At 42.6% G+C, this 26,478-nt stretch overlaps 7 protein-coding genes across 8 annotated transcripts; 3 read left to right on the top strand and 4 right to left on the bottom strand.

Moving 5' to 3' along the window:
* The first annotated feature begins 2,354 nt into the window (after positions 1-2,354).
* On the top strand, positions 2,355-4,447 carry LOC121405520 (probable ATP-dependent RNA helicase DDX47). Its single transcript, XM_041596357.1, has 4 exons — positions 2,355-2,632; positions 2,694-2,952; positions 3,158-4,255; positions 4,368-4,447. Exons 1-4 carry the CDS (start codon positions 2,420-2,422, stop codon positions 4,445-4,447), a joined length of 1,650 nt encoding a protein of 549 aa, XP_041452291.1. The 5' UTR covers positions 2,355-2,419.
* A 7,258-nt stretch (positions 4,448-11,705) lies between these two features.
* On the bottom strand, positions 11,706-17,128 carry LOC111075466 (titin). Its single transcript, XM_022368759.2, has 13 exons — positions 16,896-17,128; positions 16,719-16,838; positions 16,501-16,659; positions 16,326-16,442; positions 16,105-16,266; positions 15,884-16,045; positions 15,661-15,819; positions 14,996-15,088; positions 14,777-14,935; positions 14,626-14,718; positions 14,435-14,569; positions 14,025-14,354; positions 11,706-13,961 (listed from the first exon to the last, which is right to left on the bottom strand). The coding sequence occupies exons 1-13, from the start codon at positions 17,037-17,039 to the stop codon at positions 11,922-11,924; spliced, it is 3,873 nt and encodes a 1,290-aa protein (XP_022224451.2). The 5' UTR covers positions 17,040-17,128; the 3' UTR covers positions 11,706-11,921.
* A 1,632-nt stretch (positions 17,129-18,760) lies between these two features.
* On the bottom strand, positions 18,761-20,590 carry LOC111075454 (transcription factor E2F2). Its single transcript, XM_022368745.2, has 5 exons — positions 20,087-20,590; positions 19,921-20,030; positions 19,601-19,859; positions 19,195-19,534; positions 18,761-19,107 (listed from the first exon to the last, which is right to left on the bottom strand). Exons 1-5 carry the CDS (start codon positions 20,396-20,398, stop codon positions 19,004-19,006), a joined length of 1,125 nt encoding a protein of 374 aa, XP_022224437.1. The 5' UTR covers positions 20,399-20,590; the 3' UTR covers positions 18,761-19,003.
* Positions 20,591-21,029: 439 nt separating this feature from the next.
* LOC111075458 lies at positions 21,030-22,744 on the bottom strand. 2 transcript variants are annotated; one of them, XR_002607954.2, is made up of 2 exons: positions 21,310-22,744; positions 21,030-21,238 (listed from the first exon to the last, which is right to left on the bottom strand). XR_002607954.2 is itself a non-coding variant. In XM_022368747.2 (2 exons), exons 1-2 carry the CDS (start codon positions 21,868-21,870, stop codon positions 21,080-21,082), a joined length of 720 nt encoding a protein of 239 aa, XP_022224439.2. In that variant the 5' UTR covers positions 21,871-22,735; the 3' UTR covers positions 21,030-21,079. The 2 variants fall into 2 exon arrangements, 1 of the variants encoding a protein (XP_022224439.2); XM_022368747.2 differs by having other exon boundaries at positions 21,310-22,735.
* A 117-nt stretch (positions 22,745-22,861) lies between these two features.
* LOC111075459 (M-phase phosphoprotein 6) lies at positions 22,862-23,542 on the top strand. The gene has a single exon (XM_022368748.2). It carries the CDS (start codon positions 22,950-22,952, stop codon positions 23,421-23,423), a length of 474 nt encoding a protein of 157 aa, XP_022224440.2. The 5' UTR covers positions 22,862-22,949; the 3' UTR covers positions 23,424-23,542.
* On the bottom strand, positions 23,391-24,486 carry LOC111075455 (ubiquinone biosynthesis O-methyltransferase, mitochondrial). Its single transcript, XM_022368746.2, has 3 exons — positions 24,283-24,486; positions 23,691-24,223; positions 23,391-23,623 (listed from the first exon to the last, which is right to left on the bottom strand). The coding sequence occupies exons 1-3, from the start codon at positions 24,312-24,314 to the stop codon at positions 23,505-23,507; spliced, it is 684 nt and encodes a 227-aa protein (XP_022224438.2). The 5' UTR covers positions 24,315-24,486; the 3' UTR covers positions 23,391-23,504.
* Positions 24,487-24,719: 233 nt separating this feature from the next.
* Positions 24,720-26,472, top strand: LOC111075453 (5'-3' exonuclease PLD3). Its single transcript, XM_022368744.2, has 2 exons — positions 24,720-26,063; positions 26,114-26,472. Exons 1-2 carry the CDS (start codon positions 24,846-24,848, stop codon positions 26,372-26,374), a joined length of 1,479 nt encoding a protein of 492 aa, XP_022224436.2. The 5' UTR covers positions 24,720-24,845; the 3' UTR covers positions 26,375-26,472.
* Positions 26,473-26,478: the final 6 nt, after the last annotated feature.

Raw genomic sequence — 26,478 nt, 5'->3', positions numbered from 1 at the left:
CGGGGGTATGATATGCCGGAGCGATTTCGGACAGCCCGTGAACATTCTGACACGTGTGACTATTGTTCGAGAATAAGCCATGTCTCGAATGAAAAGTTCTATAAACACGCAGAGGCCTGCAAAGACATTGCAAAAGACTTTGTCTGCCCGCAGTGCGGCTTCTGTACGCAAATGTGTTATGCATTCAAGCACAAGTGCAGGGAAGAATTCTTGAACCAAAACCCTTTGGTAAGAGTTCCCGAAGAGTCCCGTTACTCGAACGAGGATATCGAAGCTTTGTGCGATTTATACATGGAATAATTGGCATATATTCCAATCTACTGGCTGAAATTATTGCCACTGGAGTAGAATATATGGCTTTTATTCCATTAGATGGCTGAAATACTGTCACTAAATGGCTGAAATACTGCCATGACTGAAATATGTCCGGTCTACCATCTTTTCCTTTACAAGGAAAATAAAAGATCGCTGAAAATGGAAGAGTGGTGTCTTCCGAAACATTTTAGGGGAGGCTACTACGGCGGAGCTCAGAGTGAAATCAAATGACTCTCGGGTGCCGTATTCCAACAACTGCACCAAATCTATCATATGTCAATATGCAAAATATATAAAAGGGGCAGCTCCATTTGCTTGTAATGCGAATTCAGAGATTAAATCTACCCATGGACCCTGCTTATGGATTACCTTCTCCAGTAGAGTTTGTTGTAATTGAGAAATTTCTTAAATTTTCTCTGATAATTTGCCAAATTATTTCTGCTCATATCTCCTAAACTAATATTATCTTGAAAATTAGATTCGCTAAAGCTCTGGAAAATGTTCTACTAGATGTGTACATTTATTTTATTCAAAGCGTTCATAAAATATTTTTTCGTTTTGTTTTGAAAATCTGATGTTGCGACGGGCGCGGTATTTCTTCCATTCTCTTTTAGTTTAAGCCTAATACTCAGATCGAAAAAAACACCTAGCGAACAGAATCAGGGTTGATATTCGTATGAAACCGATAAGAAATGTAGGCTCTGTACGGAAGGCAGTACCACTAACCCCGGGCGCTGACGGCCCGGGGCACCAGTACGCGACGGGGGCGATCCTGGTGTGGGCCAGGGCGCGGGGGGGGGCGGGGCGGGCCCGCCCACGTCGTTTTTTGAGTTTTTTCTATGGTGGGGTTTTTTTTTTTAGGGGCAGCCGGGTGCATTTTGTACACCCACGGACCTGGTGGAGGGGGTGAGAGAGGCCATTTTTTGGACAACCGAACGGGTGTACTGTACGACGTCTTGTTCCCATTGGCGTGGGCCCGCCGCCCAGGTATTTTTGTTATTTTTCATTGGTTTGGTTACGAATTTTAGCTCCAAGCTCCCATTTAATGGCCTAACGACGCCAAACGCACCACCAGGTCAAAGACACTTTTCAGAATTCCAGCGGTACTGAACAGGTTGGGAACACCCGAAGCCACGCCAATAAACCCCATATAAGAGAGTGGACCTGGGTATCGTAGGTAGTAAGCCACTGGATCAGGCCCGGGCCGGGGGGGGGTGAGGGCCGAGGGCACACCAGCCTCAAACAAAATGAAAAACCAAAGCGGCGGCCCACACACCCAGTGGTCGACACACACTTCGTACTGAAAAACAAAGCGGTTTGGCGCTAATCTAGCATCACATTTGGAGTGTACACGTCACAACACGCGCTGCGCCGCGGCCGGGCGATGAGCCCAACGGGCCCCCAGCCGACTGGGACGACGCACCAGCTGGCCCCCGTGTATGACTGGCACCAACGATGGTTAGTGGCAGTACTCAGATCAAAAAACCAAAAGGTCGGTATATACTGGAAAAGTATCAGAAGTATTTGCTTGTTTTTTTTGGTATGTTTCGACCCACCTCGAAAAAGATATAAATTTGATATATTTTGCCAGTAAACATTGCAATAAGAGAACAAAAAACCAAATGAAATATTTTAATAATGAAGAAAAATAGAATCTAATTAATGCAGCATTATATAAAGGACAATTATATGGATATTATAATATAATATTTTTATTAATTTTCATAAATATAAAACAAATATTGCTTTCAAAACAGTTTGTCTTCACGGTGGTCGGCACGGGTGGCGTCGCCATCTGCTGCTGCTGATAGTCAGACACATTACCTTGCCAATAAAATATTGGGGAGCCAAGGATATGGCTGGGGAAGAGCGACCCCAGCCGAAGAAGTGCATTTCATTAACTTTAAACAAAACCAAGCAGCTGTCTGAGCAGAGTAACCGTTCGGAATGACATGTTTTTGCTAGCAAAGTACTAGTCTTTACGGTATTTTTTAATAATGAGCAGGTATATTTCGGAGGGTCTGGAAGTATATTTTTTTTTGATAAATACGCGGTCACACTGTTTTGCCAACCACGTGCGTACGAAATGAAAAATTTATAAAAAATGTCGGAAACATCTGAAGACGAGCAAGCGCAGCTGCAAACAAGTGACGAAGAAGAGCTCAGTGGCGAGGAGGAAGACCAGATAGAGGAGTCAGACAACGAAAATGATGTCAACGAAGGGGATAGCGGCGATGAGGATGAGGCCGCTAGAAGTGGTTCTGAGTCGGACGGTGCTGCACCAACTGAGGATCAAAAGTTAACATGGAAGGACCTTGTATGTTACCGTTAACCCCGCGTCTTGAACAAGTTTTATTTAACATTTGATCGGTCCACAGGGTCTGAACGACACTTTGTGCCAGGCATGCGATGAGCTGAAATGGAAGGCACCGTCAAAAATTCAAAGGGAGGCCATACCAGTGGCTCTTCAAGGCAAGGATGTGATCGGCCTGGCCGAGACCGGTTCTGGCAAGACAGGGGCCTTTGCCCTGCCCATTTTGCATGCGCTGCTGGAAAACCCGCAGCGCTATTTCGCGCTGGTGCTAACGCCCACACGTGAATTGGCCTTCCAGATAGGCGAGCAGTTCGAGGCGCTTGGTAAGTGCTCAACTAGTTTTTGATATCAGAACTTCCCTTCTGCACAATGATGTTAAACCAGTTTTGATTTTGTTGTTCAACGAAACCATGAAATTATTATTTTATTTATTCGTCACTACCTCTGAGCAAATACGGCTAGAGGCACGGAAACGGATTCTCCTATAAACTCGCATCTCATGCAAGCATTTCCATTTGTCTCTTTCAGGCAGCGGAATTGGCATTAAATGCTGTGTGGTTGTGGGTGGCATGGACATGGTGGCCCAAGGTCTGCAACTGGCCAAGAAACCGCACATAATCATTGCCACACCGGGCCGTCTGGTGGACCACTTGGAGAACATGAAGGGCTTCAATTTAAAGGCCATCAAATATCTGGTCATGGACGAGGCAGATCGAATACTCAACATGGACTTTGAGGTGGAGCTGGATAAGATACTGAAGGTATTGCCTCGCGAACGTCGCACATTCCTGTTCAGTGCCACAATGACCAAGAAAGTGAAGAAGCTGCAGAGGGCGTCATTGAAGGATCCCGTCAAGGTGGAGGTCTCCAACAAGTATCAGACTGTGGAGCAGCTGCAGCAATCGTACCTTTTCATACCCGTCAAGTACAAAGATGTCTATCTGGTGCACATACTCAACGAGCTGGCCGGCAATAGTTTCATGATCTTCTGCAGCACCTGCAACAACACTGTGAAGACGGCTCTCATGCTGCGTGCTCTGGGTCTGGCCGCCATTCCCCTTCATGGCCAAATGTCGCAGAACAAGCGTTTGGCGGCGCTCAACAAATTCAAGGCAAAGAATCGCTCCATTCTAATCTCCACAGACGTGGCCTCTCGCGGCCTGGACATTCCGCATGTCGACGTGGTCGTGAACTTTGACATACCCACCCACAGCAAGGACTACATTCATCGGGTGGGTCGCACAGCTCGAGCGGGACGCTCAGGCAGGGCCATCACCATTGTCAGCCAGTATGATATTGAGCTGTATCAGCGCATCGAGCATCTGCTGGGCAAACAGCTGCCGCTCTACAAGTGTGAGGAGGACGAAGTGATGGCCCTGCAGGAGCGTGTGGCTGAGGCGCAGCGCACGGCCAAGCTAGAACTGAAAGATCTTGAGGACACCAAGGGCGGCAGAGGTCACAAGCGTGGTGGGGAAAATCACGATGATTCCGAGCACTTTGCAGGTGCGCGCAAGCGCATGAAGCCCATGGCCAATGGTGGTGGGGGAGGGGGTAAGGGCAAGAAGCCCTTTGCCAAGAAAAACTGGAGTAAGGAAAGCAGAAAAGATAATAATAAATTAATTTTAAGTTATTTAAGTCCCGTTTTATTTAATTGTCATACAATTCGGAACACAAGAAAATAATCTATTTGTACGCAGCAGTTTTTTTGGTTTTTATATTTTCAAATTTGTTGGTCCAGCGATCTCTTCAGTTGATGGTATCCTCAGAGGGAGTGTAACAAGGGCTCAGGCATATATCGTCGTCGATGTCGGCGTATGAATTGGTACTGGCATTATTATGATATCCAGGCTTAATAATCGGTGACTTCAGCAGTGTTTTTTTACACGCCGTTTTGCATGTAGCTTTGCAAGAGCTGTGTAGCCTTTAATTTCAATTCCGGACTTCCGTTGGTCGACGAGATAATTGTTGACAATATCTCGGGTGGTATTTTGAACCCTTCTGTCTTAAACATGTCGCTAAGCTGCTCAGTATAAGTATACCAGTTAGAAGATGCTAAAAGTTGTAATATTTTAAGGTTCAGTTCTTTAAACTCGAGCGATTTACTGGTACGCCATAGGTACTCCATAATGCAACCCATAGCTTGGATTTCCAACCCGTTGTTTTTCAAGATATGGAAGGTAAGATCGACAATGCCCGAACTATGAGATTTATACAGCCGACAATCGGCGAGCAAGTGCAACAAGTCGTCTAGTAGATTGCGTTTGTTGAAAGCATACGCGAAGCATTCAGCGAATTTCAAAAACAGAAACTGATGGCGCCGTAGCAGACCATATGTGATCAGAAGGCTATCCGCATCTAGGAGCAGCAGTTTGCTAAACACATCTCCAGTGTCTCTGGTTGTATGCTTACAATTCGGAGCATTACATTCACCATCCATATTTCCAAAGCACTGGACCCCAAATAAATCCACCAGCCAGTGTTGAGAGTGCTGCCATTGTGTATCAATCACACTTATCAGCTTCGCAGGACGAGGGTGATAGTCCAGATCGAAATCAATTCCATTAACAGATTGATTTCCAAGTGATGACGACGTCTTCACTGAGGGGTTATGCTCTTCTATATTCCTATGCTGTGACTGGGCATACAGCGAGTGCATCATAGGTTCAGTCTGAGGTGGCACTACAGGCACAGCTGAAAGATTCATTACTGATTCAGTTGGAGGGCGCTGACCTAATAAAGTTGGAGGAGACACTGCATATAACATCTGCATCATGATCTGTTCTTGGTTGTGGTGTATTATTGGAGGAGGAGGCGCTGAATATCTGTTTTGTGCGATTGGCATCCACCGTGCCTGGGCCTGGTCACTGGTTGGGTCTACGTTTACCCAAGTTGGCGGCACTGAAGTGTAACGCTTGTTCTGGCTTCCAGCTGGAGGAGCCTTTGAAAATTGTTTATGCTTGCATGGGCCCCTCTGAGTAGGCGCCACCTCTAGTGCCAGCTCAAATGTAGGGGGCACCGATGATTGTTGATTCGTTCGAGGGTTATTCTGTTCCTCATTAATTTTCCTTTTGTATGGCGAGGGCCTAGGCGGCTTAGTCTTTAGGTTTTTTTTATCATTCTGCATTTTTTTATTTGTATCATTTTTCGATGGCATTGTGCTTGGATTATTCTCGTCCTCCGAGCTCTTCTCCAAATCATCTGTGCCGTCTTTATAGGCGAGAGCATTCTCATTTTCATCTGAGAGCACATCCACGACATCGACCACAGTCGGTTTCGGGCAAAATGCTTTGGCGATTTCGTATGCTGATATTTTCCAAGACATTGTTAAGAAAATCTCATATGTTTAACAATATTTCAAATCGTGCGAAATTCAAATCAGTTTACGAGCAATGTGACTGCGGAATCATGGATAAAATATACCGTCAGATTCTCAGAAATATACCTTATCATTTTCAAAATATACCGTAAATATACTGACGGACACGACAAGATGTGTTGATATTCCTCGATTTTGATATTCGGTTTAATATTACTAGCTAGCTGGGACTCTTAGCCCTTAACAAATCATTTTATCCGATAGATACATACATTTTCTACAAGATTGAAAGGTTTTCAGAAGTCCTTTTTATTGGATTATTTACATATTAAGGTTCAAACAAAAACAACATAAAACGAATGTGACGTCGTTTTGTGGCGCTGCCAGACTCGTGCAATTTGTAGTTGCTGCGGGCTGCCATACCGTGAAATTTTGTGATATGAAATTCGTCAATTTTGATATTTAGTTTAATATTACTAGCTAGTTGGCCCTCTCAGCCCTGAACAAATAATTTTATCCGATTCCTCAATTAATTTTGTTCAGGATTGGCTAGTTTTCAGAACTCCTTTTCATTCGATTTTTTACATAATAAGGTTCAAACAAAAGCGGCCAAAGTATAAAACGTAAATGTTGACTAAATGTGACGTCAGTGCTGCTGGTCAACCAAGTATCTTCTATGCGTATGTACTTTTGTATACCTTATTTCTTTTAATTGGTGTTAAATGTTTTGTTCCAGCTCCTTTGAAACATTATTTGTGATTTTATCCTAGATTGACATGTTTTTTACATATTAATGCACATGTTTGTGTTTTATAAATACTTTTATCCCTGTTCTGATACCTATTATTGGAACCCGTGAGCTAAAACATTTCGCTAATATCTTTAAAACAGAGACTGAGTAGTTTCTGCATTAATTGGAGCCTGAAATTACAAACAATATCTCAAGTCCACAATATCCATTTTCCTAGGGTATGCAGATTGTTGCTCATTCCGTGCCAAAGTTGCACAACAATGCTGCTACTTCATTTCCCCATGTTGCTGAAATTTTTCCCATACAAATCAAATGTATCGTATGGAATGACGCAACAATGAATCTTCATTACATACGCGTTCCCGTAAGATACATTTGATTTTGTATGGGAAAAATTTCAGCAACATGCTGCCACACCACGAAAATGAGGGGAAAGTCTCCACAAAAACACTCTATTCTCCACGAATTGAGAGCAAATTTAGCAAACTCTCCACGAATTGAGAGCGAGTTTTGCAAACTCTCCACGAATTGAAAGCGAAAAATGCCAGTATTTTTGGTGCGCTAAATTGAGTTTGGCGGTCAATTTGAAATGTGTCTTAATATTAGGAAAAATAACTTGATGTGTTTTGTCGAGTGATTCCCCTCCTCTTCTGAATGCTTCCTTTCCTGTAAATACTATTTACTAATTTAATTCATAAATAATTTACATACATTTTTTGCTATTTTACTTCATTTAAGTAGTAATTTTTCCCCAATTATTAGGTGGGTACCATTGCACGTAAATGCAGTAGAAAAACATTCTAAGAGCTAGACTTCGTCAATCAATGTCTATGACAGAAACATAAAATATGAGACAGGTCTAAGAGATGTCGTATAGGGTATATGTATAGCTGATTGGACACATACGTTCCGTCAGGACTGAGGGATGTGGAATGCCATTTCATTTGTTTGCATATGCGAATGCGGATCGGGATCTGCTGATCTCTGATCTCACCGTCTGTAGGTGGTCCCTGCGGCATAATTTGTTTAGGATTAACACCGCCTGGTGCGCCCGGCTTTTCCATATACATATAACCGCCACAACCCTTCGCACTCCGCCGATTAAAAAGTATGGCTATAGGCCCAAGACGCTCACTGAACTAATGATCCCCCCACAGCCTGCAGGATGTGCGCCCCAGCTTGGTGCAAGATCGCGGGAAAAAACGAGCCATTAAAGTTCAGACCAAGCAGCATGAACAACACAAGCGAATTTGAATTTGAATTGCAAACAAAAATACCGAAAATACCAAAAATACCAAACTATATCATCAGTATATTAGTGGTGACACCTGTTCAATTATAACCACACATTTTTCTTCAGTGATGACACCTGGTTCAATTTTAACCACACATTTTTCTTCAGTGATGACACCTGGTTCAATTTTAACCACACATTTTTCTTCAGTGATGACACCTGGTTCAATTTTAACCACACATTATGTGGAGGACTCTGTACTCTGTGTGCGTACAAAAATATACAAGTAAGTAATGTTCAGAGAACGTCATCCACTAAGTGTATTGTCTCGTTGCGTTGCAGTGATATTCTACTACGCCCAAGACCAGACCAGACCTGCCCTGCTCCTGTATCATCCGGATTTGCCCACCAACTCTCGCAACTTGCCGCCCGACGATGTTACGTTGCCTTTTGGATAAGATAAGCCAAGTCCGTTCCCACTGTGCTCTACTTTCATGGCAATGCTGGGAACATGGGTGCCATTGCCACTGCAGAAAACCGCCTGAGAAGAGCAATGTCTGGGTCGAGCTGGGGCAGGAGCATAAAATCATTGATGTTTAAGGCTCCTTGGCAACTCGGAATACAAACAACGTGTTCTATTGACTGTGTTAGCACTGCGAATGGTTTATTACTTATACATACATCTATATACAGCCATGTGATTAATAATAAGGACACTTGGCCATGCTTCAGAAAATTCTCTATAAAATGACAATTTTCTGGAATTTTGCGGTGATCTTAATTTTTATTAGTAGATTTATGTTTGCACTCCATAAATAAAAAGTAAAAAACCCAAGTATAATGGTGAAAAAAAGAATAAAAAATTTTGTTCGGTACGTCATCGACTTTTGGCTGTGCGAAATAATAGGGACACCGAAACAAAACATGTTATATTTCGTAAAAACAGCATGTTTCTAAGAGGTGTTTGGTCTTAAACTATTGATTGTAATTAGTTTTTGTAATTTTAGATATAAAAACATCCATAAAACAAAGTTTAGATATTTGAGATGGGAAGGAACGTGCTTAGATGTACTCAGATACCCGTGGACATGAAAAAGTCCACAAAAATGGATTTTCGTACCGGAATATTTGCCGAAACATTGACGTTTTCCAAGGAAAGTAATGATAATGCAATAAAACATACTATTTAAGAGGAAACACGGGAAAAAAAATCAAAAATATTCCGAATTCTGGAGAAAAATGTGAAGAGATTCGTGAGGCAAGACCCATTTAAATAATCTGATAATTACAAAAAAAATATTCTATGGAGGCAAACCCTTCTAAAATATGAATAATACTTAAAGCTAACAATCTAAAGTCCAAGAGACCCCAAAAAGTTCCGTGTCTATTGAATAGGGATATACCAAAGATGATGATGATCGCTGCGGACCATGAACCACGGGCCTGTGAACTAATAGCGCAGCATTCTCTGGTCGAATAAGACAAAATGTAATGTTTTCTACTTTAATTGATAGCTCAGCATGTGCGAAGAACAATAAACACAAATTTGAAGAACTTAAAACTATTAAACATAAATTATGGTATGGGGGTGACATGGAGGAGGCACGCCTCACAAGTGGTTCTATACCGATGCTTTCGCCGCGCATTCTGGCGAAGGTTTCAGTTGATTGCAGAAATATTGAATACGCTTTCACAGATCTTACTCTTTCCACTCGCTTTGGACGATGGAATGGCCTTCTTTCGATTCGAAATGCCTTACGATTAATATAATAATAATATAATATATAATATATATAATATATATAATAATATATATAATATATAATATATATAATATAATATATAATATATAATAATAATAATATAATAATTAAGTAATATAATACTTAATATAAGTTATAAGTATAGTCTTAATCAGTGTACTTATACTTATACGTATATTTACGTATATAAATACGTATACTTGATATTTGAGCATTCTAAAGTATATTGTACTCACGCCTTTGCTAGTAATAATATTAATATAATAATACACTTTCGATTACGGGCAACAGCTCTTGGGATGCGCCTTACGCTTATGCGAGCGACAATGTCCTTGTCGCCGTATGCCGGTGTGCAGGATGAGATAGGAATGCAGTAATGTACAACACAACCCTTGTTCGTTTGCTTTGTTCCCAATTGGCAGTTGGGCCCGCCGCCTTCAAAAAGGTATTTTTTGTTCATTTTTTCCATTTTTTAGGTTTGGTTAACGAATTTTAGCTCCAAAGTCTCTCCATAGAAATATATATGGCCTGAAATTTACATAACTCAATTAATTTTACATAGCATAGCTATTTTTATTACATTTTAATGCAATTAGGAATAATATAGTATATAGTATAGTATGGTATGGTATGAGAACACGAAATGCTATTTTATTTACTCTGCATCTAACGTGCCGAAATATTTCTCGTATTTCTCGTACGGACGCTTGTCGACAAGCTGAAGATGATCCTCCAAAAAGGCGCGGAAATTTTGCAATTCAATAGAGTCCTCCTGTATCAGTTTCGTCTCCGCCTTGAAGCACTCTTCCAGCATTTCCTTGCTGTTCGAAGCATTTCCCTTGATGATCGACCTGGCCAGTCGCGAACGGATTTGTTTGCATATTTGGTCGCTTTCGTAGTCCATGATATTTTTGTAGGCGCTGGACGGCGTGCGGTGCGTATTGAGAGGCAGTGGAGGAACACTCTCAGTGGACAAACGTCTGCTTGTAGACGCGACTGGCTCCTTATTTTTGACAGCAGCAGAGCTTCCATCTAATCGGATAACCTTGGATAGCGGGACATGTGGGTCGTCATCATCTTGAAAAAGGGGGATCAATTTACAAAAACACCTTGCATTGTAAAATGTACTTACCAGTCAAATCGCTGCTGGAGCTGGAGACGGCCTTTCTTTTCGTTTGTTTCTTCTGAAGCTTCGCCAACTCTTCTTCCAGAATGTTTGGATTCTGCCTTAAAAATCGGCGCAACTTCTTTTTGTATCTATGGAAAGTACGAATAATTATTACATTGCACTGTAAACTTAACTTAACTTGACTTACATAGCTCGGCCTTTGGCGGCCGCTTCTATGTACGGAACCTTGCACTCTTTCGAAAGCTGATGCCATTTATCAGAAATGAATTTTAGGCGGTGTATTTTCGAAAGTTGCAGCCAGGTAGGGTCGCGTTTCAGTTCCTTCCGTCTTTCGTTTGAGAACCGCATATAGGCTTTCAATGGTGGTTTGGGGGCTCCTGGGGCAAAGATGCGGCGGCAGTGGAGTTTCTTTATTTTTTGATCTAAAAATAAAATGCAAAATAAAATATTGTTCTAATAATGTTCGGTTCGTACTTACTTAGAACGTCGTCGTCGCTGTCGGAGCTTGAGCTTGAGCTCAATTCCGATTCGGATGACTCAATTCGCTCAGGCGAGTCGTGAACGTCATGGACTCTCTGAAGATGCTTCTCCAGATGCACACCTCTTGGGTGCTTTCTTCTGTGCATAGGGTCGGGTGCTCGTCCAAACCAGACCCGTCCAGACCCGGCATGACGAGGATAAGATATTGCGTTCCCCTAAGAATGTAGATGTGTTCATCATCTTCTGCAAGTACATATTATGTACATCTCTCATGTACCAAACATTGCCTCAGGATCACAAGCGTCAGCGTGCCTGAAGCCCATGCAAGGTACCGGCACTAATTTGGGCTAGAAAAACCTGAAAAACTGAAATACAGAAAATATAATAATAGCACACAGATTTCTTTAGTTATTAGTCCTGTTTTATTTAATTATCATAATTATCTTAATACAAACATGTTTGTACATTTATAAATGTTAAGTCCAATGGGATGTTATAATCGCGAACCTAAATATATCCTGATTTGGTTAGGATTCTGCTGTTCAACAGCGTGAGATTTTATGATTTTAAATTACATATAATATATTGGGTCAACGTCAACTGGTGCTCTTCTCATAGTCTAGGGAAAGTAAGGAGGGCTCGGACATGTGTTTTGTTCCCCAAACATCTCGATAGCTTTTTTAAGCTCTGCGTTCGATTCCCCAGAGCCGACTCGCATGACCCACAAGAGCTTAATAGCCTCGTGTTTCAATTCGGGTCTGCCGTTGGTCGACGAGAGAATGGTTATCAATATCTCAGGTGGTAAGTAGAACCCTTGTGTCTGGCATAGTTCGACCATATTATCAGTATAAATGTACCAATTGGAGGTTGCTAGAAGTTGTAATATTGTTAATGTAATTTCCCTGAATTCATGCGCTTTACTGGGCATCCATAGGTACTCCATAATGCAACGCGTTGCCTGCGTTTCCAAGCCCTTACTTTTCATGGCACTGAAGACTTTACTAATAATGGAAGCACAAAAGGGCTTGTACAATCGACAAGTCATCAGCAAGTGAAACAAGTCGGTCTGCAGATTGAGTGAATCGAATACATCAACATAAACAGAAGCGAATGTAAGGAAAAGGCGCTGACTATGCATTACAATTCGGTGATATGTGAATACCAGGGTATTCTCATCCAGTCTCATCAGTTTCCGGGTAACCTCTGCGATGGCGGTGAATGTATGATTACAGCTTTGAGCGGTGCATTCATCGTCTAGATTTGCATAGCACTTGATTCCAAACAAATTCACCATCAAGTACTCACAACTAAACCATTTATTATCGCTCGCACGAGAAGAATTGTCCATCCCACCTGAAGCACGATAAGGCGGATCAAATTTCGGTTGGGATTCGGTAACATGTCGAGCGGCTAATGCCTGGGCACGTGGATTGCCCAACGACGGAGTCACTGTTGCAGCAGGCATAATCAATGTGGGGTTATCCTGTAGCTGCCTTACAATTGGAGCAGGCGCTGAATATAGCGTTGGTGCGACTGAAGCTGAAGAAGGCACTGGATATTGGTTGTGCGCTTGTGAAATCTCCTGAATCTGTCTCTCTTCCTGGTTGTTAGTTGAGTAAATTATTGGAGTACGTACTGAAGACGTTAGAGGCACCGCTAAAGAAAGAGCTGTGGGAGGAGGCACTGAATATAAGGTTTGTGCTTCTATGTTACTCTGTGCATGTCCGTTAAGCGTGTGTATTATTGGTGTGCGTACTGGAGGCACTGAATATGCGTTATGGCCGATTGTGCTCTGTTTCTGATCGTACAGCGATTGCATTATTGGGGTAGCCTCTAAAGGTAAAGCACCCGGCAATGTTGGAGGTGGCACTTCATGTTGGTCGAGCACAAACGACGCCCCATCGAAAGCTATAGATGTGGTAGGCCCTGATGATTTCCGTGGCGTTAATATCCGCTTCTGTGGCTCCGCCTGTTCCTTTTCGTTCAGTGTCTCCTCCTTGATGTACAGCGAGCGCATTATTTTCGGCTGCGACTTGAGTACCTCACTGGTAATTCGTGGTATGCGATAATTTCTTAATGAAACTGCCGTAGTCTCTGGTTTTTTCTCCACTTCATCCATGCCATCCCAAGATGTAGCCGTAACCGATAAGACATCATCGTCCCTGTCCTCTTCATAGTCAAGAACCTCCTCCTCCACGCCAGTGAGCATGAGGTCTGCCTTTTCCAAATCGACTGTGGAGGAATTAGGCAAGCGTTCAAAGAACTCCGTGGTGTTGGCCAATTCATCATCAATTTCGCTTGGCGTTTTACTGGTGAAGATCTTTAGGCAACGATCTATGTCCGGTGTTCGATCACCTTCATCATCCAATTCGAAAAGTGGTATCTCAATGTCGTCCACATTGTTCTCGTTGCTTAAATCGATTTGCTCCTCAGTCCAGCAGGTCGCCATGGTGCTGTCGGCCAACTCCGGAGCATATTCCACAAGTTCTGCTGCCTTTTCTAAATCAATGCTGTCTTGGTTCTTTTGCACGGCCCTGGGCAAATGATTAATATCAGATTGCTTTTCAGATTCCTCCAATATGTCAGTGCGTAAATCGATAGGAGTAGGACCCATTTCAATCTCAGGCATTGAACGAATACTCTCCAGATGTCGGCTAATCTGTGGCAACAAAAGAAATCTGTTAGGATGTATATATTCCAAAATACAGCGTAAAACTTTTACTGGAACATGTGTTTGCCTCCTTCTCTTAATTGGCTGCATTGGGATTGTTATGGTAGGCTCAGTCGGTGGTTTACGCTTAACTGACACTGGAGACACTTGAGACTTGGGGCTATGGTTTTCTATAGTTTCACGGTTTTTTCCGTCAGTTTTAGTGCCATTGCGGTTTAATATTTGATTCCGCCATTCAGACAAGGGCAAATCGTCAAGCGATTCTCTGAGTTCCTTACGCTGCCAGCCAGAATTCAGGGTGTCGCGACGCCTTTTTAAGATGCGAGTGCGCTGTTTATCAGAATTTGTATGCTTCAATGAACGCGATATATCTGCCTGAACCTGAACGATAACAAGTATATTTTAGTAACTACATACATATAATTTATATATTGATTATACAAGAATAAATTGTTGCATACCTTTTTAAGCTCAGGGCTGGATGTAGTAGATCCTTCGGGAGTCGTTGGCAAAATATCAGCGTCAGGAGTCGCCGGCGGTTTTTCCTCAGCTTTAACCGAGCGATCGCTAAGCTTTGATGGTCCCAATTTTTCCGCCTGTACGATATAAATGCTATATTACCCATTCAAGCATAATTCATTTTGTTTATTACTTTTTTAAGCTCAAAAGTCGGTGCTGGTGCTGGTTCTGGTTCTGGCCCGCCTCTGCAACTCGGTCTACGCTTTGATGCCAGCGATTTTGCTTCCTAAACGATATATATTATATTTATTATTCATACCAATTCAATTTATTTTGTTTCATACCTTTTCAGGGCCTTGCAGTTCCGGAAGAATCGATTTGGGTCGACGCTTCGATGGACCAGTGTTTTCCCAAACAGGCGGAATGTCTCCGTCATGAGTGGCTGCTAGTTCTGGACCGCCTCTGGAGCTGGGTATACGCTTTAATCGGCGCGGCTGGACCTCCTAAACGATATAAACTATTTATTGGAAACCTATTCAGTCATTATCTATAACATATCTTACTTTTTTTATCACTGTGTTCTCTAGAGAAGGCAGAATAGATCCGTCAGCACTGACCGAGCTATCGCTAAGCTTTGATGGTCCCAATTTGTCCACCTGTATAATATAAATATAGTATATATATTAATACCTATTAAGCATGGGGTATGAACACAATTAAAGTTCAATGATTACATATAGCGATAGTCAGATCAATGTCCATTACATAGACAAAAACATTGGAGGGGAATCTACTCCGATCAGCTCAAATTTAGGCATTCTCTCAGGCTCCCGGATCACTGCAGCGTCTTTCAAGCGGAATTACTAGCAATCAGGGAAGCACTGAACTGCCTGCAAGGACTAAAAATCTACAGAGACAGCCAAACTGTGAATTGGCCAGAGCTGGTGGCTACTTCAATTCCAAAAGAACGATTTTTGTATGCCAATGGCCACTTCATAAGTGCATCTGAATGGGATAACTGCGGACATTGCGCTAAGATTCCAGCGTTACCCCGAGGAGCCGAACCCGGCCAAAGTGTGACAAGTGTGTCTCAGTCAGACTTATGGCCGCCTCTATCTAACCTTACACCTATTTAATCTATTATCTATATTTATATCTATCTATATCTTCATCTGTCTATGTTTTTACATTTTCAGCCATTTAAATCAGTATTTATATATTTTCTTACCTTTTCGGGGTTAGGGCCGAGCAGAGGACTCGAGTTGGGTCTACGTTGAGTTGAGTTCGATGAGCCAGTGAGCTCCCGAGCAGGTTGAATAGATCCTTCACTAGTCTCTGGCGATTTTGCCACAGCTTTAATAGGCTTCTTTGTTCGCTTTTGGTCCGCCTGAATGATAGAAATGATATCTAAATTATAAATTTAGATATAAATTTAAATTTTATTTTCTTACCTTTTCAAGCTCAGTGGGTCCGTCAGGAGTCGGTGCTTGTTCTGGCCCGCCTCTGGAACTAGATCTACGCTTCAATACTATCGATTGTTTCGCCTCGCGATGAGGCGAAATAGATCCATCTGTTTCGACCGCGCCGTAGCTAGGCTTTAATGATTGTTCCGCCTGTACGATATAAATACTGTTTAAATATCAATTCAGTCAGTATTTTTAATGTTTCATACCTTTTCAGAGCCTTGGAGGTCGAATGAAAGCGTTTTGGGTTTACGCTTTGATGGGCCAATGAGCTTCTGAGTAGACTTAAAAGGTACGTCAGGAGTTGCTCTAGGTTCTATGTCAGCTTTGACTGAGTTGTGACTAGGCTTTGATGATCGCTTTTGGCCACCCTGTACCATATAAGTTATATGTTAATAGTTTTTCAATCGGTTTATTTCAGATTACTTACCTTTTCAAGGCCAGTGTGCTCCCGAGGAGGCGGAATAGGGCCGTCAGGAGTTGCTACCGGTTTAGCCTGAGCTTTGACCGCGCCTTGGCTAGTCTTTGAGGATTGCGATTGCTCCTCCTGTACGTTATAAATTATATGTTGTTATCGTTCAATCGACATCTAATTTGTTTCTAACCTTTTCAGGGCCACACAGGTCCAGAGAAAGCAAACTGGGTCTACATCTTAACGAGTCAGTGAGCTCCTCAGAAGGCGAAGTAGATCCGTCATGAGTTGATGTCGGGTTTGTCTCAAGTTTCGTTCTGCGTTTGCTCTTTAATAGCAGCGACTGCTCCCCCTGAACGATGTAAATTATATGTTAACACCTATTTAATCAGTATTTGTTATGTTTCTTGCATTTTCAAGGACAGCGTGCTCCCGAGGAACTGGCATAGATTGGTCAGGTGCTATGGACGCTTTCCTCTGTTTTTCGCGCAAAGCAGCTTCGGCCAATTGGTCTTTAGATAACTTATCCATCTTGAAAGAGATAGAGATTAATAGCAATTCAATAAATATCATTTATTTTTACTTTACAGTTTGTATGGATATATAACATGGTTTGTTCCAGCTCTGTAGAAAGTCTTCCTTTAACTTTTTCCATTCGCCCTCCGATAATCTGTCTTCACCATATTTTTTCTTCATTTGCATCCATAGTCTCTGCTTCGTCTCTTCACGCATTTTGTCAGAGTTTTAAATGCACGTGAAACTCTATTTTTTTTTTGCGCCGATCAAGTGCCGTTAGGTATGACGTCACAAAATCCAGAGCTTTCAAGGAAAAAACTCACCTCACCATGGATGATTTTGTGCTTTCGCGCACCCATGGTATATTTAGTCCGTCGGGGCTAGGGCGAGGTCCTTACGAGGCCCTTAAAAAAAGTTTGGCCGGCTTAATACTGGGGCCATACCTTGCCATGACCCAGTCGAAAGAGAGCACTCAAATCGCTCTCCGGACTCATTTCTACGTTGAAATTGTGAGCCCAAAAATACCCCAGAAATATACCGTACATATACCGCACATATACTGACAAAATGCGTTTGATATTCCTCGATTTTGATATTCCGTTTAATATTATTAGCTAGGTGGCCCTCTCAGCCCTAAACAAATAATTTTATCCGATTCCTCAATTAATTTTGTTCAGGATTGGCTAGTTTTCAGAACTCTTTTTCATTGGATTGAGAAATACTTAAAAATGAAAACAAATAGAATCTAATTAAGGCAGCTATATGAAGAACAATTATATGGATATTACAATATATTAGTTTTATTAATTTGTATGAACCATCTCCTGCTGCTGCTGCTGATAGCCAGACACATTCCTTTGCCAATCAAATATTGGGGAGCCCAGAATATGCCTGGGGAAGACCGAACCCAGTCAAAGAAGTACATTTCATTTACTTTAATTTAAACAAAACCAAACAGCTGTCTTATCAGTGTAGCGGTGCGGAATGCAGTGCACAGCTCTGGTCACACCACTGGTCGCTAAAAAAAATATGTGGCACTTTTTGCTAGCAAAAAGGTTTGGAGCTGAGTACTAGGCTTAAATAATGAATTTTTAATTAATTTCAAAAGTAGGAGCCAAATTTTAGTGGGAAACATCAATATAATATTATAATTTCCAAACGAATAAAATTAATTATTTAATAAAATCGAACATGAGAATATTCCCAACAAAATAACTATTAAAAATGGATACAGAATAATTCAGATAATAAGTTTTAGGTGAAACTATAATTTTTTAATCCAGTAAATTTAATCGCGGATATGAAATTAGATTATATTTATATATCTGAAATAATTAATAGCAACTGACCAAGAAAATATAAATGAATAAAAATAATCACGATATCTTTCCCCTAATGACCTCTGCACACTGAGCGCATCCCGGGGGAACGGTGGGAATTTTTGAAAGATGTGAAACACCGATTCATACTGAGACCATCCACCATCCATGAGAAACAGCTGATGCTCACAATTTCGTGAGGTGAAAATTTGTAAACATTTATAATTAAAATGAATATAAATAACATTTCAATGGTTGTGAATGTGATTCAGCAGCAAAACATATTCTTGCACAAGCTAATCATGTTGCTGGACATGAATAAGCGAATCTTATAGAAAATTGATTTATTTATCTCAAGAAATTATGTGTTCAGTGCTGAGGGTGCTAGATAGCTAGTAATGCTAAGCTAACCAAATACTAAATTGAAACCACAGCGATCTCTTTGGGTAAATTATCAGAAGGTTATTCCATCAGGGGATATGGAATTCCAATTTATGGAATGGCCTTTGGTTTTAACAGGATACATGCATCTGAAGCGGTAGAGTCGGTACATGTGATGGTACACAAAAGTAAAACATTATGGACAAATAATGAATAAATAGCAGTATGTACAATCAATTAAAAGGTATGCAATGTATAAACCACCACACATTCTTTACAAGAATGAATGCATGCGTGTGTCTAAAAGATTTATTGGTTTGTTGTTAGTCTGCCAAAAATACATGGAATTAAGCTAGTTAAAATTTCTACTTCTATAAAAGAAATCAAAAGTCAAAATTGTACTAATCATAAATATTTGCACAACGCACTCGGCCAATTACAATCGTTACAAAGTCGTTGTAAGTCCCGTCCGTCCCGCAGCTAAGAGCATTGTACGTCAAAAAGCTCACAGATACCTTCGTCACTTTTCAGTACAAAGTTGAAGTCATCATGTGGTGGATTCAGTTGGACAAGTGGCGGATTTTCTGTAATAAAAAAAAACATACATATCACATAATATTGGTCTGGAACCTGCATCCGATGAGTAAACTGAGAAATGGGCAAACACCAACCTAAATTGGGGTCATCGGGATAGAACCTTCTCAGCGAGTGGCCAGTCATGTAATTTTGAAAGATTATTTTTGCAGTGAGTTCGTTTTCCAGCAGCTTCATCTCCTCCTTTAGATCGGGATTGCATGAGTACGTATGCTCGTCCGTGATGACGTTGCCAGTGCTTGTGGGACCGCTGCCATCTTCGCTGGATCGGGATGAGATGGATGGAGATGGGGTATCCAAGCGCCGATAGTCAAAGAAACCATCAGCATCGTTTGGATTTGTTGTGCTCTTTCCCTGGTTTGTGACCAGCCGTATATCAATGGTGCTGCCATTGTCCAGGGAAACGCGGAGTTCGCTCTGTTTGGGGAGGGGATAAATCTAGCATTTCGACTTTGATTTACTACCTTCTGAAAAGTGGCTTACATCATTGCGCTGGATCTCCACCTCTTCGTCGTAATTGGGTATGGTAAAGACCGAGTCATCAGCATACATTTGAAGAAAATCGTCCCGCGTGAGATAGGCATATGAGAGATTTGTTGGATCCTGCATTACATATCGCAAATTGCGTTGCGCATACTCTAGCTGCTTGTCTAGGTCTTCCTCCTCCTTCTTCAGATGATTGGTGCGCTCACGAGCCACGTCGTACTCCTCTTGGTCCTTGGCATTGTTGAACCCCCCTCCGCTGTAGCAAACCAAATACAAAATAGGACAAATGGAACACCACAAACGATGGGAACACTTACCGCCAGCGTACTAGGGAACAGTGTCTGCCCTTATCAATCAGTCCAATGCCCTCTAACACATTGGTTATATCGTATATGCGTCGCTTCTGCACATCCAAGATTTTCGTGGCCTACAGTTAAACGAAAGCGATAAATAAATGTTGCCAAACAATCTGGAGACACTTACCTCTTTCAGATCAATGGACCCACCATTGGACTTCATGAGCTCCACAAATTTTCGGGTTAACAAGACGAGCGAGCCCACAGAGCGCTGCTGACCTGGCTGTGGTTGGGACGGCGATTTTAGCGACTGTTGTTGCTGCGGGTCTTGGGACATGTCCATGTGAACGCTCTCATTCTCATACACCTTTATCGTCATCGCCTCATCCATGTCCACATTGCTAGCAGCACCTTTGGCTCTGCTGTTCTTCGTCGTGAGAGCAGAGCCCGGGCCCGCGCTGTCCCTTATTCCAATACTTGCAGATTTACGCTTGTACATGGCACGCGTTCAAATGGAAGTCTTTGTTCGGTATTTGGTAGATATTAACGTGGTTGAACTGGATTTGACACGCGTTTAAACAACTTAATGATTGCCTATTTTTACGACAAATCTCACTTGAATACAAATGTTGGCGCTTGAGCAAAATTTTCCGCCATTTATTTATGTCACTTTTTTCTATTCTGACTTATAGTGCTGTATAATGACAAGCATGGGCATGACTGTACAGCTCCCAACACTAGGCACGAGTTTAACCCTAGATAGTATCGGTTAATTTTACCCCTCGACCTCTGTCGAATCTTTGACTTCCAAACTATCTATCATCTTTTTTTTATACGAAAACAATACACAATTGTTTTGTGAAACAAACTATTATGTCTTTTTTGAAGTTTTCCTAATATTTAAAATTAAATTTAAGGAGGTTTTTGCTTGTATTTTAACTTTTAATTATCCTCAAATATCCTGCAGAAAACATTTTTTTTTACAAAACTTGATGACGTTTTAAAGTTTTCTGCACACAGCAAGATATCACTGCCGACTAAAGATTTAATAAAACATATAAAGATCATTAGTGGAAAACAGATATAGCACAAACAAAAAGTGTGTTCGTGTTAACACTTCTAGGGTTAAATACAATGGAAACACTGATTCATTTAATTTTTTTATATATTTCATTTGTTTCTATAGAGTTGTTGAATCTGCATCATCTGATTTTTGTTTTTGGCTCTCCTGCAGCCGTTGCATCTGTTTTAACTGTGCATCGCGTAGTACATCAAGGATTTTCCACTTTGCCTCGAAAAAAAATTCATCTTGGATTTGCTCCAAATCAATTCGAATTACCTGTGTTGTGTAAGGTATTCAGGGGGAAATTAAATTCTGTATTAAAGTTAAAATATAATTTTCCATATTACCTCGCAAAGATTTGCAATATGCTGGGCTTTATTCGCTATTACATAGTCTGATGAAAGTTCCGCCCCAGCCTCATCTGCCTGTACAGTTTGCTCACTGCCTGAATCCATGCGATCTGGTTCCACCACCTGCTCTTCGACGGCAGCCGCCGCCTGACTGAGGAAACCAAAGTCTGGATAATCAAAGAATTTGGGCATCGGAAACTTCTTGGCTGCTTCCCATTGATCACGCAGAACGTGCACTTTTCGTTTGACGGGAACAACCGGCATATTTGTATCTATGGCCGAGGCAATGTCCTTCCAAACCTTCTCCTGGTACTCGGCACTCTTGTAGTCCGGACAACTCGGATTCCAGAGGCATTCATTCTGACGATATAGATGTATCAGCTTGGTCACCGTATCCTTCTGCGACAGTATTGTATGGAACTTGGCTCTTCCACTGAATTTCACATTGAACGCATTCAGACGCCGAGGCGAAGAAGCCGAGTCCGAATCGGAGGAGAATATGTTCACCAAGCTGTGATAATTCTTTTTGATTAATCCAATGAAGCTTGAGCTTGACATGACAACAAATTTCCACAAAATCAATTTTGAAACTGTAATCTGTCAAATCTGCACATACACATGTACAGGTTTTCTAAGTCTAGGGTTTCCAGTGGACGAATTTCTTTAAAATGGGTTTGATTTTAGCAGGTTTACGCTTTAGTCGGGCCTCGTGCATGATTAAAAGGATCTTCTTTTGTGCCTTCAAGCAATCATCTGGACGAAGCTGGCCCAGTTCTTGTCTTAGTTCATTGCAGAATTCATCCAAATCGGCATCGGTACCTTCGCACGAGCCATCATCGGCGGCAATAAAAGCATCCACATCGGGATTGCTGACTTTGTCAGAGTGTTGGAGTCCTTCAGAGTCTTCCAATGCAATAAAAGCAGGCTCTGTGAGACTGGGTTTCATGTCATAGGCAGGAGTCGGAGCCTGACTCTCAACATTCACTTTCTCCCGCAACAAGAACTGAAACTCTTCCAGAAGGTCAAAGGACGGCTTGCCACAGAGACCACCTCTCATTTTACATTCTTCAATTCGTGCAAACTCGTCCAAGGCTTGCGTGGACAAGCCATTCATAACACATTCCACTTCAGATCCCGACACGCCCGGACCAAACTGTTTCCCTATCCAGCTCCATAGTTGATTTCTTTTTCTTAGGTTAGGGTATTCGGCATGCCTTCTGTTCCACAGACACTCGTGTCCGGCGTAGAAGCGTATCATTGTGATAAGATTTCCTCTGTGAGCAAATATATTTTCCAAATGCTGTACGTGATTATTGTTTTTACTTGGGTCACGTTGTCTATGGACGTATCGTTTGGAGGGACAAAGCATTGTGTTTAATTTATGATTTTGAGTAAGAGCCAAGGAGCTGAGCTAACCAAAAATAGGAATTTAATGACTGGGCGCACTCTGATTTCATAAAATTCATAAAATAATTTGAATGCCAGGCCCGCCACGTTTTCTCAGGTCTGACGGACGTTTCACAACACTGGCATGACTTTTCCCCGTTTGTTTTGTTCTCACATTCTTCTGCCCGTGGAACAACGTGCACAAATTCTATTTAGGTAGTAATAATTAAATTAACATTTAAATAAATAAAATGCCGTCGAAAGTCAAGCCGAGGCTTTCGCGTGGTGTCCTGGACATGAAATTCATGCAACGCACCAAAGTGAAGGTTGACAAAGAAGATGACGACGAGCAGAGTCGGGCACTGTACTCGAACGAAATTAACGCGAAAATGTTGAACTCCAATTCCAACTTCATCATCGAGCCCAGCTATACCATTTGCGCTGGTCTAATCGACGGTCGTCTCAGTTTTCGTGGCATGAATCCAGACCTTGAGGTGCTAATGGAACAGGAGCTGGCCCAAAAGCTGGCTAAAGTGAAACCCGAACAGCCCAAGGAGGTGTCCGACCAGGATATGGCCAAAGCGTACTACACCAACAAGGCGCCCAGTGTCGCCAATAACATGTCCAAGAAGTTTAGCACAAAGAACGACCTCAAGCGGAAGCAAGGCTACCAAAAACAACAGAAGCCACAGTTCAAGAGACCTCGCGACGAAGACGACGATTAGGCGCAGCCTTAGTTTAATCATTGGTTCAAACTTCTTAGTTGTAACATAGTGACTTAGTCTAGTTATCTAAAATATACGAATTCAATCCGATTCCTTCACTGCCTGCAGGGCGTAACACATTTGGGTCGTGTTTATCCAGCGCCAAGTGTTGCTCCAGAAGTCGTAGGTGCTGCCATTCACCAACACGGTCTGACAGTTCACTAGGGGACGATGATGCAGACAGGACATGAGCATTGTTTAAGTGCTGTATAGCCAATTAATACTTACTCGTGTCCAATATGCGCTGAACATCCAATGGGGAAATCATCTTCTCCCAATGATGCGTGCCCTTGGGCACCAGGTTCAGTACATACTCGCTCAAGACCACTCCGGCCACCCACATGGGCAGAGTTTTGTTCAAGGTGGTGATAAAGATGGATCCCCCTGGTCTGAGGCTACGCACACACGCTTCCAGCAGGGCCACCTTGTCCTCCACGTGCTCCAGTACCTCGGATACTATGACGGCATCGTAGCGCTCGCAATTTGCTTTGGCATGCTGATCTACTGGCTCCATTTTGTACTTCACATTGCTGCACAGCTCCGGACTGAGCTCCGTTAAATGCTCACGAGCTGCGGCAATTAGCTTCTCGGCCAAATCTATGCCAGTAACCTGGGCCCCCAGGCGCGCCAGCTGTTCGGTGAGCAGGCCACCGCCACAACCGACTTCCAGCAGGCGCTGTCCCTTCAACACCTTTGTGGTATTTACGTAATGAGACTTCACATTGCCGCGCGCAACGATGCCATCGCGTATAAAGGGCACACTGTGCGGAATTTAGAACTTTGTACTCGGGCGAATATTTTCGGGAAATTGATTGCATACCGTATTTCATTTAGGGCATGCAGGGCTTCCATTGTGCCGTTCTGGTTCCACCAATCTTTATCATGATTCTCGTGATGCTGCACCTCACGTTTGGTCTCGGCATCGAGTGTTGCACTGCCGCCGCCTCCGCCGCTGCTGCTGTTGTTGCATCTAGCTAGCACATTTGCCAGTGACTGCCGCAACTTGCTGTGATACACACAAATGGAACAGAAAAATGGAAAGAAACACTTATTATTTAATTAGCTTTTTTACCTGTTCGGAAAAATCGAATTTCGCAGCATAATGTTGGTGAAACAAATAAATGTTCACGTAAACAGCTGTTTTTTTGTTTGTTTTCTCAGTGCCCAGTGTGTGCTCTGAGAGCACTGCTCTCTCAATCTCCTCTCTCTCTGTGACTTTTAGAATTGCGATTCAGGTGGTTCTTTCTTTATCATTCTTCAATGCAAACGAAAAATCATTATCACTTGCGTATTATCGATACAGATAACAGAGCGGAGTGTGGCTATTACTAATCGGCGATCATTTAGGGTTTTTTTTCCACCCGATCCGAACTTATTCAAAAAATGCCGCAGCAATATAAGCCGCTGCATAACGAGGAAGATGTGGAAAATGGGGCTGCCGATGCCACCCCAACAGGAGACAACAGACAGCAACAACAACAACAAGAGGCTGCTAATCCCCCGGCCGTGCAGTTGCTAATGGTGTCTCTGTTTTTGCTACTCTTCTTTGGCTCCTCGTTCTTCCAGCCACGGCCGCGACTGCAGCACTTGAGTGGCGGCGGCAGTAAGTATGATCAGTCCAAGTACGACTGCAAAATCCAACTGGTGGAGTCCATACCCATTGGGCTCAACTACTCCGATGGCAGTCCACGCTTCTTGAGCACCTTTGAGGCATGGCAGCAGCTGCTAGACAGCGCCAAGGAGTCCCTGGACATTGCTTCCTTTTATTGGACTCTTCGAGCCCAGGACACCCCCGGCGTGAACGACACCAGCACTCAGCAAGGCGAGGAGATCTTCAAGCGCTTCCTGAATAATAGAAACGGTGGCAGTAACACGCCCAGGCTCAACATACGCATAGCACAGAGTGAACCCTCCAGTGTGTCGCCGAATGAAGACACCAAGCTGCTGGCCAGCAATGGAGCGGCCGAAGTGGTGTCAGTGTCATTTCCCAAGTACTTTGGGGGCGGCGTCTTGCACACGAAACTTTGGATTGTAGATGAACAGCATTTCTACTTGGGCAGCGCCAACATGGACTGGCGGGCTCTGACGCAGGTGAAGGAGATGGGAATACTGGCCCAGAACTGTCCACAGCTCACCAAAGACGTGGCCAAGATATTCAAGGAATATTGGTATTTGGGAAAGAGTACGGATGCGAAAATACCAAACTGGAACTGGGATTATTCGACGAACTACAACCTCCGTTCGCCCATGATCCTAAATGTGAACAGCAACACAACGATGGAGGGATTTTTGTCCAGTTCCCCACCCCCACTTTCCGCCAACGGTCGCACCAACGATCTGGAGGCCATACTAAGCACCATTGATTCGGCCATTACGTATGTGAACATTGCTGTGATGGACTACTATCCTCTGATCATTTATGGCCAGCATCCCAAGTATTGGCCGTACATCGATGATGCCCTGCGCCGGGCAGCCGTGGAGCGGGGTGTGGCCGTAAAGCTGCTCATCTCCTGGTGGAAGCATTCCAATCCCAGTGAGAATAAATACCTCAAATCGCTGCTGGATCTCAACTCCAAAAGGGACAAAATCGATATTCAAATTGTAAGTAGAAAAATTTAAGAATTTTCTGAAACTAAACACATTTTTTTCAGCGACGTTTCATTGTGCCCACGGATGCGAGTCAAGAGAAGATACCCTTTGGTCGGGTGAATCACAACAAATACATGGTCACCGATCGAGTGGCCTACATAGGCACCTCCAATTGGTCTGGGGACTACTTCACCGACACTGCCGGCATTGGCCTGGTGCTCAGGGAAACCCACGAAACGGAGCAAACCAAGACGCTGCGCAGCGACCTAAGGAATGTGTTTGAGAGAGATTGGAATAGTCCCTATGCCCATGACTTGGAATAGATTGTTAAACCCCTACGAACCTTCTAAAAGTTGTTCAGTTTTATTCAATTGCTTTTATTATTCACTTTTTTGATTATATTTTTGTATGAAAAATAAAATAAAAA

The sequence above is a fragment of the Drosophila obscura genome, unplaced genomic scaffold, assembly GCF_018151105.1.
Source record: "Drosophila obscura isolate BZ-5 IFL unplaced genomic scaffold, ASM1815110v1 contig_14, whole genome shotgun sequence".
Classification (NCBI taxonomy): domain Eukaryota; kingdom Metazoa; phylum Arthropoda; class Insecta; order Diptera; family Drosophilidae; genus Drosophila; species Drosophila obscura.
The sequence above is the reverse complement of the archived record's forward strand: the minus strand, read 5'-3'. Positions and strand labels throughout refer to the sequence as shown.